This window comes from Temnothorax curvispinosus, unplaced genomic scaffold (genome assembly GCF_003070985.1).
Source record: "Temnothorax curvispinosus isolate PA1 unplaced genomic scaffold, ASM307098v1 QBEX01000258.1, whole genome shotgun sequence".
In the NCBI taxonomy this organism is placed as follows: Eukaryota; Metazoa; Arthropoda; class Insecta; order Hymenoptera; family Formicidae; genus Temnothorax; species Temnothorax curvispinosus.
The window spans coordinates 726,466-743,453 of record NW_020210038.1 but is presented as its reverse complement, the minus strand read 5'-3'; the positions used below and the strand labels follow the sequence as shown (position 1 = coordinate 743,453).

Sequence of the window (16,988 nt, the reverse complement as noted above, 5' to 3'; positions counted from 1 at the left end):
ATTACCAATCCTCTCCCACACACGCGCGCGGTATAACATTCCAGGGAAATCCTAACCCGAAACATCCTGCGGGGTTATAGATACACAATGTTGACACACTTACACGCATCTATATATAGACACACGCGTAGACACCCGGTCGGGAATTCCGTATGCACGTGGGTAGATCGGCACATATGCAATTGCGGATCAGCGGAGGTTGAATTGCTCAAAATAACGTGCGAGAAATCAAGATAGGCTTTGTACTCAATTCTATTAGCGCCGTTTGAATTGACCCATTTCTATTATAGACATTACCTACTTAAATATTTTAGATGACAATATACTAATCTATATGGAATAAAATTTAATAAACCTATGGCCAAGAGAGACTAATAAAATTTTTAACATTTTCTGTCAAAAATAAAGGAAAAGATGTTTATCTTTTTACTATTTTTAAGTTTATTTTTTCATCGAGTTATTTGTTTATAATTTTTATTAAAGTTATAAATAAATGTCACTTAAATGCGAGAAAGTATTAATTATTGTTGCTATTTTAAATAAAAATTCTAATTATTTATTTAATGTAATACACTTTGCTATTACCTAAGAAAACATGCGCAATGTATTCGTTAATAATACACGGGTCTGTAATATCCAACTTAATTTAAAGGATAACGCGTGCACAGGGCGGCACTATCGCATGATATTCGGGATGGATAATTATCGTATCGGCCCACTCGGTATTCGTCGGTGTCATACATTTCCGAACTAATACCGATGAAAATCTGGATCTCCCTGGTAGTGAACTAAATTAGTGTACTAATTAAAATATCATCTACCGTGAACCTAATTACGCTCACAACAGGTACATATTTATCTTCTCTGCATCGTGTATCTGGAAACATGCGGTCACATATAGGATTAGGTTAGTCCTTATAATCGCTTATTATCAACAGACATACGACCGAATGCATATAAAATGTTTATAAGTTTTTTTTATACGTTAAGAGATTAAAAGCTATTTTGAATAAAAGTACAATAAGCTTATCAAGGAAAAACAATCGTCTATTAATTCCGTTTCGGGCATTTTAAATTTAGTGTAATGTCGAGATACCTCGTTTAAAAAAAAGAGAAAAGAAAAAGTGCGTAGAAAAATATATAATTGTGATTCGCTTTATAAATGTATATCCGCAGATTTTAGTCGATATACTACAAATAACCGAAACTGTTTACACCGGCTCATATCGAACAAATAACCAAGGACGCGCGGACGTGTGCAGTCGCCTGTGGATGCGGTTGTGCGTGCAGAAACATGCGTATTGAGCGTGGCCGATAAACGCGAGTACAGCAGGTAGCGCAGCGGGGAATGCATCTCTCGTACATAAACGTGTTAACACAGGCACATCCGTATAAACGCGCACCCGCGCACTCGCCTCCATTTCCGTGTCTGCACGCGAGTGCGCTATCGTGCCGCGACAATGAGAAGGGTGAGGCGGGTATTGTTATTGGGTGTCGCAGATATTATTCGATTAAACACACTCGACTAACTGGACTCACGGCCCGGTCAACGTGGCTTGGTCGAAAGCGAGTTTGTCATCAGCAAATATTCGCGTGACACGCGCGGGATTACGTCGCGGGTTGACTCGCTGACGCGCTGTTATTTGTGCGTCGATTCTACTTGATAAGTCGGATTTCGCGGCATTTTGACAATAAGATGCCATCGTCGGTCGGTGCGCGAAAATGAAAGATCTTGTATTAAGTGAATGATCATGACCATTATGATAACAATCAAGTAAATAGAAAATGTGCCAACATACAGTGAGGCTTGATCTTTTGTGCCTAATAATATTTTTTTACGTGAATTTATGTAGGGAAGTTCAGGTTTGAATCCGGGCTGGGGTGATATTTTTCGCAACATATCCTTTGCATTGGTTCTACTATAGATGCGTATTAGTATCGGTGTTATTAAATTAATTATCAGTTTAATTATGTAATTGTACTATTTTAGCTTCAGACTGCGTTTCAAGACCGACAGTAGTTTATGAAGCAAAAATATAAATTCACGCGAAAAATATTATTAGACATAACAGATCTAACCTGACCGTATATTGACATATTTATATTTACCTACTCGACAAAAGATCTCATTTGTACATTATTTATATGTTAATTGATGAGCATCAATGGAATATGAAGTCCCAAAGTAATGTAATCACGCGAATAAGATAATACGAAGATTGGTTATGTATAGCGGTTTCACTCACGGGTATACCTTCTATTAAATTAATTACGAGCGCAAGAGAGAAACTATGCTGTTCACAGAATGTTGTGGAACAGTAGAGACACGCCGGCGGAAGTTAAACTAATGAAAATCTGCTCTAAATTGGTAAGTTATGGCATGTACTTGCCCATGTAAGGCAATAGACTTTACACAGATAGAAATAACGTTACATTATATCCTTACCAATTGCTCTGCGCTACAATTTAAAATTTCAGTCTTAAAAGAATATTACGTGAAACAAATGCCGTCCTGGAATTTTCAATCAAGCTCGCGATTCGATGACGCTATTACGAAGGAAAATGCGCGGACATCGTTCTCTTATGTTGAAAGCAATAGCCGCGGTAATCGTCTAATTAACGCATTCCTATTTCATGAAAATAGGTAGTATGTATCTTGAGCTCTCGTGTATCTACGTAGTACAATTTCCATAATTACGCATCACGAGCGGTAATTTAAACATTAAACATACTTTATCTTTGGATAAAAAATTGTTATTCTACTGTTACACAGAGATAAACTAAAATTTCTTCGTTAAGTAGATTTCTCACTAGTTGATCTCTAAATGTATGTATGATGATTAATTTACCTGACCAAAATTCCATTGTTTTTCGAGAAGACACAGTGTATCGTATATAAAGCTATACACACAAAAATCGCAATATGGTTTATTTATTTGAATTTACGCGACAATCTTGATTTTCAAGGATGTGGTCGGCATACATATGGTCAGTCGAGAAATTATTAATGAATACGATCGACGCATTGTCATTAGGGAAGGACACGGCCGATCTCCTGAATTTAATTACCGGGTGTGCCTTGTTATTATTACGTCGGCTATGGAAGCGGACTATTAAGGCCGACCTCTGTCAAGCTTCTCCGAGCCAAGACTGTCGCATGCATTCGACTCAAACGATTCTATCCGGAATCGTGAGCAGATCGATCGACAAGCGAAACCATAATACGAAAAATGTTGGCGCACGGTTGGCATTCAGTGGATGAATATAAGATGAAAGAGGAACGGGCGGGTGGGTGGCCCGGTAGTAAGATGGCGAAATCTGTACGACTGTCTCCAAACGAAGTACAGTACGGTCTTCCAGAAATATATGCACAAAATGTAAAATGCGATGCAATATTCCGCCCTTCTCCAGAGAGAGAGAGAGAGAGAGAGAGAGAGAGAGAGAGAGAGAGAGAGATTTTCTTGCTTCGCTTAATTATGTCGTGTTATTTCTTAATTATTGCGACACAATATTTGAATATTGTTCAACGCTTCCAGTACTTGGCGTTCCTTTTCAACTTTGCTGCAATATACGTGTGTTAGCAAAATTCTTTTTGAAAGTTTTATTGCTGATTTCATTTTCGTCGAGAACATAAAATAGAATTAGATTAAATTACGTGGTTATTTTATTTCAATAAAATTTGAAATTAAGTAATCGTGTTCATGATTAAATATGATAAGTAGAAATGAAGAAATATATATTATAGATGCTAAATGATCATTAATATTGCCATGCTAAATTTATGATAATTTATAAAATGCAGATATAGTTAAGCATTATGGAAAATCTATACATATTATAAGAAACGAAAAGATATCGCAAATATAACTAGATTATAACGTTTGAAATTCTTGTGATTTATATATTTTACTAGTTGATTCAATATGGATTTTATGAAATTATTATCTTATTTATATTTAACGATAATAAATTAAATTGTACAATATACTGGCTTTCTTTTTTGCTAAAAAGGGGAAGAGAGAAAAAGAGTTAATTTACAAAGACCCACTAAGATCTCGATAATAAAGGTTGACAAGAACAGAATTACGTTTCATTATTGGCAGAGATGTTTCGAAAGTTTCTCTTTCGAATTTTAATTCTTAGAAACATATATTTTCTTTTTTCTCATAAAATTTCTATAATCGCGTATTTGGACAGCAACTTTGACATGTGACTTTTAACGATTGTATTTATTTTTTACGTTTTTGCAACATGAGAATCGATGATAGCGTTCTCGTAATATGGAAAATCTACTTAACGATAGGCAGCATCCGTGGTCGAGAACAGAGAAAGAGAAAGATAGAGAGAGAGAGAGAGAAAGATAGATAGAGGGTGACAGGAACGGGAATAGGGAGAGGGATAAATATCGCGTGCGAGAGAACGGAGAGACAGAGAAGGAGAGCCAGGAGAGGCAGCGCGCGCGTGGCTAAAGTGGATTACATATTGCTGTCCCAGCCTGCAACATGTTGTACACTTGGCCGTACCGGCCTTCCAGGTAAATCGAATCACCGCTAACCTGAACGAAGTTACCCCTCCGGCCCTCCCTCTCGCCCTGCGCCAATCTCCGTTCCTAAGTGCGTACGCACCATCAGCCATGTCCGGGAGAAAGTAAACGTCGACCTCGTCGCGCCTCTCTTTTGCGTCTCCCGTGTGGCATTTATGTGAATGTGAGTTAATGAATTAAAAATTGCAAGAATGTAGAATATGTTAACTCATTTTTCACCATCACCATATATATGTTTTTTCATATCTTTGCCACGTGAATTATAAGAAACATAAAAAACGGCGCGTCACAATTTCGGGTGGATGTATCAATTTTTGCTGGGCTTCCTAAGAAAATAAACATCTCTAACGAAAGCGATAAAAAATATCACGTATATGGCAGTTTCGAAGAAGCAAAGTCGATAATGTCGAATAATCCAATATTGGAACTTTGTAACGAATAAGTTAAGTACACATCGTCGTCTTCTTGCAAGCTCGCGCGATCCAGGGCGGATCTACTTAACGAAAGGATTTTTTTGAATAATCAGTATCAAAGTTATGCAAACCAGCATCGTTAATATGCGTCACCGTTTGTTTGCTTATTAAAAAAAAAAGGGAAGATATTTTAAACTCAAACAATAATCGATTGTTGAACACGATGCTCTTATTCAGATTGCTGTAAGACGAAAACGTAATTTTATGATACAAATCGCCGACCGTATGCGTTTTGGTCGATCGGAAATTTACGGAACACACTGGCTTGTCGCAATGTCAGCAAAGTTCACGGATCAGGCCGAATGTCTTACTCGGTTGCATCCCGAGACAGAGGATGAAGGTGCCATTTGCGACGTAGCTCGTAAATTCTAAGCAGCTTAGAAACAGCGCACGCAACTCAAACCCCCCAGCGCTACGAACTCTCATTCTCACGGGTTTAACCCGTTGCGCTTGCATTCGATGTTTCCTTGCGTGATGAGCATTCCGGAAGTTAAGGACACTGATGAACGCCCCTGTGTTGCATCTCTCGAATGGCACGCACGTGCATGTTTCCCCAGAAATCGAGCACCGGTTAATAGGACGATTCTATATATTTAAAGAGCAATATATTGTTCCACCAGCCTTTTTAATTTAAATTACAGTAGATTATTTTAAGAAATAGATGTTTATATATAAAATTATAAAAAAAACGTAGTCATCAAATGAGTAACACATTATTACATGTCTGAGATGAAGTTGTAACGAGTCGCGTTAATATCTTTTATTGAAAAATTATTAAATTGTATAATATTGCTCAATCACTGGCATTGTTATTTATCTTTTTCTGACGCAACTGCGCTTTACGCGCAGTCTTGCCGTTATACCTGCGTCGTTTGTGGAGAATATTGTGAAATCATCGTGCTTCGTCTCACGGATTCATTATGCTAGCGTAATTAGGACCGGCGCCGGGAAAGCACTTGTGCCGCGGAGGATGAGAGGTGGAACGCGATATTAGTTCATTTACGTGTCCTAATGTCGCCGCGGGGGCACGTGTTTACGAGGGCGTATTTACGAGTGCGGTGCCTGCACCCCTCGTTTTCTCTCACGTAAATTTAACGTCAGTAGCGTAGCCATGCGCTCTGCCTGTCGCAACAAAAGGATAAAGCGTCGCCAGACGCGTTTTGCCTACATATACGTACGCACACACACGCATGCCTTTGCGGTAGAATCATGATAAATGCCATAAACTACCATCGGGAAACTGAGAAGGTAAAATAGATTGGCTGGAATTTCAGCTTTAAAGCAATTAAATAATTACGCGTAAAAGCTAAAATAGCAAAATTGAAAAATACTGTATACATATAAAATATGATATTAACAAATAATTAACGAATAAATACCGTAACATAAATATATGGCAGATACAAGATAGGTCCGCACTTGCCTGCAATTTCGCTAAAATTACTTTCTATCGCGCACCATCGGGGCCTGCAATATCTTATTTGCATATATTACAAATTCGTAAAGTTTCATAAGAATTGTATAAGACGTGTGAGAGCATACGTTACGTATGCGCAATGGGGAAAACGAATCGAGAAAAGGCGATCATGATCGACGCTTTGCGTTTATCTACGAAATCTTTTTCGCGAGAGAACTTCAACCGCAGGAGTTTAAAGGAGTCATTGAGTGGAACTCCAGTGAGAATTTCACCTGCCACCCCGATTGCCCGTTAATCCCATTGGCCGGTTCTCAAGAGGGAACGCCGACAAGGGTGACGAGTTCGTTTGATTCGGCCCTGTGCGCCATCCCCGAGGCTGTGCTCGATTCCATAGGAAAGGAGGATTGGGAGCCATTGGAGAAGAAGAAGAAGAAGAAGAAGAGGGACGAGGATAGCGAAGGAACCCCTCGAGTAAACAAAGGAGGAAATGGGGTAAATAAAAAGCAACCGCCAAGGAAGGCTGGGGAGTCGGTCCGGGTGCCGTTGTGTGTGCATGTATTTACACATGCGCACCACCCATACGTGCGCAAATTTCATGAGAAGCGTATTGGTATACAGGCTGTGTCTTGAAATGTAGAGATCTACCTTCCTAAGAAGTTTAAGAGATCCGCGATACACTAAAATATTATTTTTATATAACATACGTTTTTATATGCGAATAGAATACAGTTTTATTTAGTCGCGTTAATAATGATAACGATTGTAAAATGAAAAATTGAATTCTTAGGTTTTGAGATACACCCTGTAGACTCATGTGCGCGGGAGGGTCGATGCCACGTGTGAGTTAGGCGCACACGCGCGTTCCTCGATTCCGGAAGCTTCAGAGATAGGAGAGCGAGAGGGAGTGCAAGGAGCTTCCACGGGACGTAAAGAAACCGAGCGAGGAGAGAGAGAGAAAGAAAGGGAGGCCATGAGAAAAATGGCCGTGGAGAGAGAGAGACAGAAAGGGAGAGAACGGGAACCGCAAGGAGAGAACTTGCGGAAAAGTAATCCGGACCGGCGAGAGCTTTATAGTTTTGTTTATTCCCTCGCATACAATTACGCTGATGACGCGAAGTAAACGCGCGACTTGTGCGGAACCTTTATCCCGAGACCGCCTCTTTTTCCTACACGTTGTTTCCACTCCCCTTCCCCTCTCGCCGGGGAAATGGAAACGACGACGGTGGTCGTTACTAAAACGCTCGTGGAGCGACGTCGCGGAAGATGAGGGCGAGAATTCCGAAACGAGACTCCGACGCGCCGGCCGCGCCGCATCGCGAAAAGGCTATAAATTCGGGGATGAACGGTGAAACGAATCGCGCGGACCGGAGGTTTTAAGGATTAAGGAGACCACCCCGCGCACGTGTTTACGGCCGCACTTACTAGAGACGCCGCCGTCGTTTCGATCCGTGCACCAAGTAGTTAAGAGTTTATGTTTGGGCAGGCGCTCCGACGAGGTGGGCGCAATCGCCGATCGAAGCAAAGCGCCTAATCGATGAACGAGGAGAAATTCGTTGATGCGTGCGATTTCGATTTGCACTGTGTGCAACGCGTGCAAAATTAAAATTATCTTGCAAATAATTCTCGTGCTAACGTTTACTTTAGCTGTAATACAACGGGAAAAACTCAAATAATCGTAAATTAAATTTAATTTCTTCCATTAAAGTGTTTATTTTAAAAACAAGGGAAAGGTGGAGAAGCGTGGCCATTAGTGGCGCCGTTCGCGTGAATTATGCACCGTCTACGTGGATTACGCGTAAAGAAGTAGTTTACACGGTCTACACGTAGACGCGAGCCATTCACACGCAGACACTCGACGGCGTTTCGAATCGTTGAGAATTCGCGTGCGCGTATGCGATTTATTGCCGCTGTCGCCGTAAGTGCACGGCGATATCAAGCTTAACGAATCGCATCCGTTCTGCTGGAACCACACGTTAAGTGAATATCGAAGGAGCCGTGGATGCACGTATCTCGTTCGGTTTTCTCATTGGTTCTTTATTACCAATCATGCTTTATTTTCGACAGAAATTGTATTAGATGCCGGATATTTCATTATTTAAGAATTGATATATAGATGTTTTTTATTCGATCAGTCAGTGTCAAATTAGTTTCTTTAATTAACTATTAATTTTTTTATGTCAAACCACTTTGTATACGTTTAAATTTGGTTATCTATCCAGTTTTTCTTTTTCAGGTTTTCTTTACTTTACAATTATTTTTGTAATTTATATATAAGTATTTTATCGTATTTAAACATATTTTTTAAAAGATTTTAAGTTGGTTTATTTCTGTAATGGATTCTGTACTACGGCACTCTAATCTAAATTATGAATTTACTAGTATGGGAATTTCTTCGCGCTCAAAAGTTTTCAGATAATATAAAATCATAAAGTCTTTTTTTATCTACAACTTTCTACTTATATATAATGTTTTTTCTTATTTAAAAAATAAGTATATACTTATATTTTAAGTATATACAAGATATAAAGAAGGTTAAAAAGAAATTTATACGGCGATTCTTAATATATTTTGCGAGTAATATTTTTTAATACTTCTTAATTATAACCACTTTATTTCCTTAATTATTTAAGACACGCATAAAATTATATATTAAGAAGCCGTGTATAAAAATCTTAAAGACATAAAGGTCAGTCATTTATTGGTAAAATTTGGAATGCAAAATTTAAGTGTTCGCCTATCAAATTATCAGGTAGACTCATTAAGTTTTATGGAATTAACCGTGTGATAATGAAAGGAAGATGACCGGAAGAAAGAAAGAGAATATTATTCATCGATTGATGGTACCGTTATATATAGATAGTGTTTCGCGTCAGGCAAACTCGAAATAAACTGTAGTTCGGCGAAATCAAACAAGAATGGTGACGAGAGAACGGATGAGAAAGAGTGAGAGAAGAAGATGATGATGCTGAGAAAGACGGGTAGGAGGGCAGGGCTGTATGCGGGCTGAATTGTAAACCAGACTGAACTTTTCGCCTTCTTCCTTCTGGTCGTTGCCCGAGGATGGGACGGTAGAGGCGGGTGGTGGTGAGTGGGCTCGAGAGTGTGGTGGTAGGAGATGAAGTTCGTTCCTTCTTTAAATTACATTTGGCCACTCGTTTGGACACCCCGGCTCTCGCACCTTCCTTTCCTCTATCCTACTCTCCTCTGTATAACCCATTTCGCGCCCCCTTCGCTCGAGCACGAACGAACGCCGCAAGTAGTCCCTCCTACGCGTCCGCACCCCTCCGACACTTCGCGAAGAACGTAGGTAGCAGGGAATTCGTTTACGACCCCGCTTGTTACCCTCATATACTTTGCGATTAATCCAAAGTTCCAAGAGGAGTATGATAAACGTTGCGGCTATGATAAACGTTGAAAGATTGACATTGGCGCGGAAATATTTCTGCGGCATTTTCATTTTTGTCGTCATTACAAACCACTTTGTATATTTTACTTCTATAATTAATAAGCACTTTTATAATTAATAAGATAGAAAGAGCAATATTTCTAATTATCTAGAAACAACGAACAATATAAACTTTGTGATGCGTACTAATCTTAATTCTGTAAATGAGACTTTTCATAAAATATTATAAGGAAATTGAAGTGTGTATATAGCATCTTTATGGAGATTTTTATAGTTTGAAAAAGCTTGTTAGAATGAAGTTGACCCTCAAGCTTTTGTAGTAAACTTCATTATAAAAGAAATTTACACGCAGGTCGTTTAAATACGCGAAGGAAAGTGCACGGTCGGTCATTAACTGGTGAGCGTACGTCGACGCTCGTACTTCTTTTCATCTTTTAATCCGGAGGCTGCCGTATATATACGCAAAGGCCATCCGACCCCTTTAAAGTCATCCGTGTCGACGGCGCCTGGACAAGCGGCCCTTTTCGGCGCAAAGTTCATTTACACTTTTGTGCTGCTTCAATTTGAATTTATCCGTTTATACGGGGTGGCTCTCTATGCAAAAAAGGGTCCTTAGCTGTGTGCGCCCGCCGTTATAAAGACGTATGGATGAATATGCATGTATTCAGATCACGAGTGTAGGTAATATGGTAACGTGCGGACGCGCGCGCTGTGCTGTAATAGAAGAATAAGTATTAGAAAATTAGCCGGGGCGGCGGATGATCTCGTTCCGCTTCCACGTCACGTCGTTCAAGGTGCCCGGTAATTTCGCATCGCGTATACGAATAGAATTACGCGGAATTATCACGTGTCGGGATCGTCGGCACGCTGCCGGCTGTATCGATTAAACCGTAACGAATATCGGAACTCTCTCGGTACGAGAGATTCGTTCTTAGGTATTTAAAAGAAAAAAACCGTTTACGTCAACGAATGTTACGTATTAATATAAAACTTGTAATATTGGAATTTTATGAGATTAATATTAAACAATTTACGAGAGGGGGAAACCTATTGCTCGAAAGGAAGAGTTTCTTAGAGAATCGTTTGTATCCAGAGCGAACCTCCCATTAGTATCTCGAAAATATTTCGTGCGCTATGCGCCTGATTGTGAAATAACTTTGCTGTGATACGGTCTACGTTGGTTAGTTATAGACTTATTTGATATGCCTCTTGATAAAAGAAAGAGGCACAGGCGATAGTATCTGCACCGTTATTTGCCCAGTCTTATCTTGCGAAACGGCGCGCCGGCATTTGTGGACTGTAATTTCGTATGGCTCCACGGCGATCAATTTTAATGTTTAATCAGTATCTGGCTCACGTGCCTTTCATTTATATCACGAAATATTTACTTAAATTATCCGAACCGCGGTGCTTTAACACACCCTCGCGTGCGTTAGTTCTGCCCTGGGATAACCCCTCGTTGCACCAAGCCCGCAGTCCGCACTTTCGATCCGTGATTCAATTTTGTTTCACTTTGTTCACTACACACACGTTACGTGTCTTTGCTCGCGCCTGACCCGAAATTAATTTAGCGCAAACACTCCCTCCCTCTGATTCGGCAATGTCGCCTACCCTATCGCCTATCGCCTATCGTGCATGGTGCCTCGAAAATTGGCTTACTCATAGTATCGTTCGCGGTAAAAATCGAACGAGGAACTTATTCACGGGATCGATTCATCGACAGGGAGAAGTCACGTTTATTGGAGGATGCTTACGTTAACGTAAATGAGACGAGGAACTTGTAATTTTTGCATTAAGGAAAAGAGCGTATCTTAAGAAATTAAAATAAAGTACTAATTATTTATATAGGCCCGGGCTAAACTTTTCTCTGATAAGATCAATTTCCTGTTGCGTATTTCTCGCGAATCTCCGACAGCGCGGCACGTGACATGAATTATTGAAAGCTTCGCGGAAAGTTATTCCGCCGGCCTTAGGGCGAGCGAGGTCCGACACACGTATCAGGGATACGCGGGTTGTTTTCCCAGAGGGAAAAGGGTTTTCGAGAAAGTGGCGTAATGGTAAGGAGAGCGCGGCGGAATAGGCGTACTATCGATTCCGCGTGTAATAAGAGTAACAATTTGCTGAATGCGGGAAGATTGTGTAAGTGCGCTCGCACCTGCCGGTACGGATATGCTCTTGCCGCGAGGCGGACGAGAAATTGGCGCAGGCGTTACCCCGAGGCGAGGCTCCCTTTAACCCGCGTGCAATTCCCATGCAGCCATGTACGCATCCGGTGCATGCGAGACCGCTCTTGGGCGCGTTCTTGCGAGACTTTCATTGCACGTATAATTGCGTAATTCGTCCTTGGATAACTGTGAACTAATCTCTCTCTTTTTCTTCCCTCTCTTTCTTTTTCTACTTTTGCTCCGAGAGATTTCGCATAACGTTTTATTCGAGAATGTTGTCCGTAGAACCTATAACAATATATGTCTGCTTTTATTTAATAACTGTTCATTTCTTGCACCGAAAGTACATAATGAGCAAATTAGATTGCTGTTAGGATTGTGTGAAATATTGTTGTACGCGTCTGATGATTATAACATTTTTAACGTTTATATTTTAAGTAAACTATTTCTCGCATTTTAATTTCATCCTACATATTTTTTGGAGTAATATAATTAATATAATTATATTATTAAAAATTTATATAAGTCGTGATGGCGCTTAACGTGTCTTGTGAATAACGAAATTATTATAAAATAAATGACAGAATATCAAGAGTGGCGTTTAATTGATATACAATTAGATAAAATTTATGACATATAAATATTTATATTACATTTTCGTACATATCTTTTCATTTATTTTTCATCAGATTCATCTTGTAATTAAGAGAAATTGCGACGGTTTTTCCGCACGAAGATAAACTATTCCGACACATCCCGTTTAAGCGGCTTGTTAAATTTGTGCTCAGAACATTTGCCATGCGCGTTGGTCTTTCCGCAGTTAGCGTGAAAACATAATCAGGGAAATGTTTCGCATCTGTGTTATTACACGACATAATGTCGCATTTGTAATGCAACTAAAGCAAGATACACGAAAACGAGAAAAAGAAAACAAGAGGGAATGAAGTTGGACGATATTATTACGAGAAGAAGCAAAGCGAGTGAGATTCACTTGAGGCATCTCGCGCTGCTACTTAACGTAAGTAGTACGGTCAGAAATAGGTCAGGCATCGACGCGTGCATTAGAAAGGCGCATGGTCTTTGCGCATTTCCGGGTACGTCGTAGGTCTTAAGGTGTTTACCGAAAGTCTCTATTTCACTTGTTTTCGCAATGACAAAGCGACTGATTGTGAGTTGCAAAACTAAAAAAAAAGTTTCACGCTCATCACGCGTCTTCAATATAAAAGTTTTCTCAGCGATATGCGACAGTTCTGCGTTATCGTTACTTTGGATGATACTTTCTTGCGCTAAAAGATACTTCTTTGTGCTATGTCAGACATAAGTATCTGAAACGCCGTTCGTGATCGCTCGTGTGCAGGGACGTGCGATCCGGGCACGATAAACGCTATCGTATAATCGAAATGACGCCGGCAGGAAGCACCTCGTAAACGTATCTTCGCATATGCAAGTCAGTATTAATGGTAACTTCGTGGACTTCGGCCTGACGAAATTATCGATTTGTCACTTTGATAAAACGACAGGATATATGAATTAGATATCGTGCACGTGCACATTATCGCACAAAATTTGAAATAAACATTTATTGCTATAGGAGAATCAATTGCAGGTTCTCGTTGTAATTCTCAACGTTACTAAAACTATGATCGCAAACTGTGGAATTCTCTACAAATATTTTTTTCGTATGCATCGAGTGTCGCGTCAAAACAGTCTGAATATAAAACGTGCAATGAATGATGGAATGTTCTGCTGAGAAAACAGGTCTTCCACAAATGAAATATTCAAATTAGTCGTATTGGACGACGTTGCCCTAAAATATCCGTCAGAGGAAAACGTTACGGTCGAAACTTAGACGAGGTTACGAGACTAATAAACTTTTTATTGCCTCGTGACGAAACCCATCTGTTTTATTTCACTGAAAATCGAGTCGAAATTGTTGCTTTAATAAAAAATATGATTAAAGTCAGAAAGATATCGGAACAGCTAAAATGTCATCTGTCAAGATGTGAGATTAATTCGACTATAGAATTTTGTTATTAAAGTTAACAATGTTTGCCGCCTACTTCCGTCAGCTACTTCCACTATTGTCTTTAACAATCTGATGATGCTTAATACAGTCATAGAGAGATAAATTCGCGAAATAACTCAAACATCTTCGATTTGTTCTCGATTCGACGATGATTCTAATATCGGGTTCAAGAGTTGCCGCGTGCAATGCTCGAGCTGATAATATCATCCGTCGAGCATGACAGTGACAGGCGTCACTATCGATTATGCACGATGCGAATAAGCCGCGCACGATTGTCGATCCGTCGCGCGCTCTCGCGAGCACATTCGCCGCGGCCGGATCGCGTATTCCATTTGTATTCGCGCTTGACAGCCAAAATTCACACGTACTCTCACCTTCGTAAGAAATCTGATTTCACGTGACGACAGCGCATCAATTCTCCGCCGATCATAACACACGAGCACGATGGCAGATTTCGATACTTGTAAAATGGTTTCCTTCACGCTACAGGACCGGGGGACTTTCCTGTGACGTTCTCAGATATAAGTCATTTATCTCGAACGGGAGCTCGAGTTAATCCCGATAAACTCGTCGAGATCGACATATCGCGTTAATTTATATTCGCATCTCGTCCAGTTCTTCTTTGATGATGTTTCCTGATAAATTCCCGAATCGTAGCACGAAGCTGCTGGACGTCCTGCAGATCGTGCAGGTGAGACTGCAGGTATTTAATCGCGCAGTTACGCGAACGCGTGCCTGTCGGTCCCATTAAGGTGTACACTGTACAATCAGCGAGCATGTATGCCATGTTGCACGTCGTACACGCGAATAAACATGTGGCGCGTCAGATATTATAGACACGAGTCGGTAGTCCGTAACGGCCAATGCAACATGAACGCTGAAACGGAGAGTAGACGCCTATAAATATCGCTTGTGGAACCGAGAAGAGGAACGTCGGCGAGAAACGCCGAGATTGACAATAAAGAGAGAGAAAGGAGAGAGAGAGAGAGAGGGAGAGAGCGAGGGAGAGCGGACGAGGCGGGAGATCCGAGATAGCCCGAGAAAGTTTTCCAATTTGAAGCAATTAGTTTGCAGTACGGCGTTGGATGGCATGCATCCAGATAATCGAATATGGGTCAGCGTCTAAAGCGAGATGGGGTCGAGCTACGATCAGAGAGGCTGCGAGAGAGAAAGGGTGGGCGAGAGGGTGGGAGACGGAGCGCGAGTTTCCCGAGTGTGTGCACGTGCGACGGGATGGACCCGTCGCACTTCTGGTATGTCCGACGCGCATAAAACCACGTGGCACAATTCGAGAGCGCCCGCCTTAGAATTCTGCCGCGCGGTAATCGATTGACCGATCGTCCCCGATCTACAAATGCAATTGATCGATGCACCGGCCGGCGTCTTTGGACGTAGTGATAGAGCTCTAAAGTTTTCCGCCGTATACGTATGCTTGTGGGGTCTCGGGAACTGTTCGGGCGAAACGTGCGAGAAAGAAAATTGCAGCTATCGCAATCCAAACGTGCATTGCAACGTATTCGCGTTACTGTACAATTTAGAACAGTTTGTACGATACTGAGTTTAGAAGGTAGACGTGATTAATATTTAAAAAAACCAGATTTTTACTGATATTCTTTTATGTTTCTATTTACAGAATCCGAAGCCAGTTGGGAGGAATGGTGGACCTACGACGGTATTTCTGGTGAGTTTTTCTTTTTTCGTCGTTAGAGAAGATAAAAGTCTTGCAAGTGTCAATTAATGTCAGACACTCGTTGAATTTATCTCTACTTAAATTGAGAATAATGATACCTAAATATATAAAGCGCATGCTAATTTTGTTCATTATTATTATTATGTAACATACTTGGCATTACGTATTAGTTATTTACCGTCGAGAAACATTTGCTGGGCTTGTCATGTGGCATTTTTTCGCTCTATTGCAGCTTTTATACGTGTGTCGCCCGTAATTTCCGCGGTCTTCACTTTTTTTGATATTTCCGGCTGTCGCGCGGCATGATAGACAAAGTAGGAAACTTAACCGGCCCGTTCCAGCAAGTTTGTTCATTTTGCACAAAATTCTCGCAACTTCACTACCGAATACCAAGGTTTGCGCGACGTTAATAGCAGAATTAATGTTATTCCGAGGACGTGGCGCAAAGTATATCACACAATTAAAATAAATTTTATAATGCAATATTCTCTACAAACATACGATAAATTAATCTGTCGGACTGAGTCTACATTTTCTTGTTACAATAAGGTGAGATCAACTTATCGTTAAAATTCAATTTATAAAAACGCGTTTGAAAGTTTGCGGCGTATCGATGCAGGTGCATCATTCGCTAAGTGATTTCTATTAAATTCCTGAGAACAGGATATAAACGTTTCGCGAGCTCAACCGGTCGTGCGGCTTCCTAATTTTCTTAATTTTAAGTTACGAGGCCATCGAGTGCCTCCGGGCGCCGGTGAATTTTTTAATCTCGCACCATACCCTTCCCCTTCTCGTCGTAGTTTTTATTAAAAATAAGGCGAGCGCGCCGATAAGACTGCACCACGTCGGTCCTGGGTCTTAAGTTTAGTGTTGTTCCACCATGCGAGCCAGCTGCCACACGAAAAACAGTGCCGTATACTCGGGCGTTCGCATAAAACGCCAAAAATTTCAGCTGCACACTCCAGTCGTCCGGTCGTCCTCCCCCGCGCGTTTCCTTCGATCGCGCCAACCGACCCTACGAATTTCACTTCAGCCTGTTGATGTCGGGAGGAAGTTGTTGATCTCATTTCGGAATTTACGAGCGCCACAGAATTTCGCCATCGATTAGCCCGAGTGCTGCAACGAAATTAAGCCCGCTCCGCGAAGTGCCAGTAATATTATTATCACAAGCGATATTCTTGCGACGGCAAATACGAAACTTGTCGCGTCATTTTTTCTGCTAGTTCGGTCTTTGTGCTTCGACTTCCATAACGCGAATTTGAAAACAA

General features: G+C 40.8%; 1 protein-coding gene across 3 annotated transcripts in view; it reads left to right on the top strand.

Annotated features, from left to right (window-relative positions):
- The window catches only part of LOC112451818 (carbonic anhydrase-related protein 10), a 127,763-nt gene that overhangs the window by 41,296 nt on the left and 69,479 nt on the right, over positions 1-16,988 (top strand). For all 3 annotated transcript variants that reach the window (XM_025011727.1, XM_025011720.1, XM_025011715.1), the window contains exon 2: positions 15,664-15,711. In XM_025011727.1, coding sequence (XP_024867495.1) covers positions 15,664-15,711 — 48 coding nt within the window. The remainder of the gene's footprint in view (positions 1-15,663; positions 15,712-16,988) is intronic.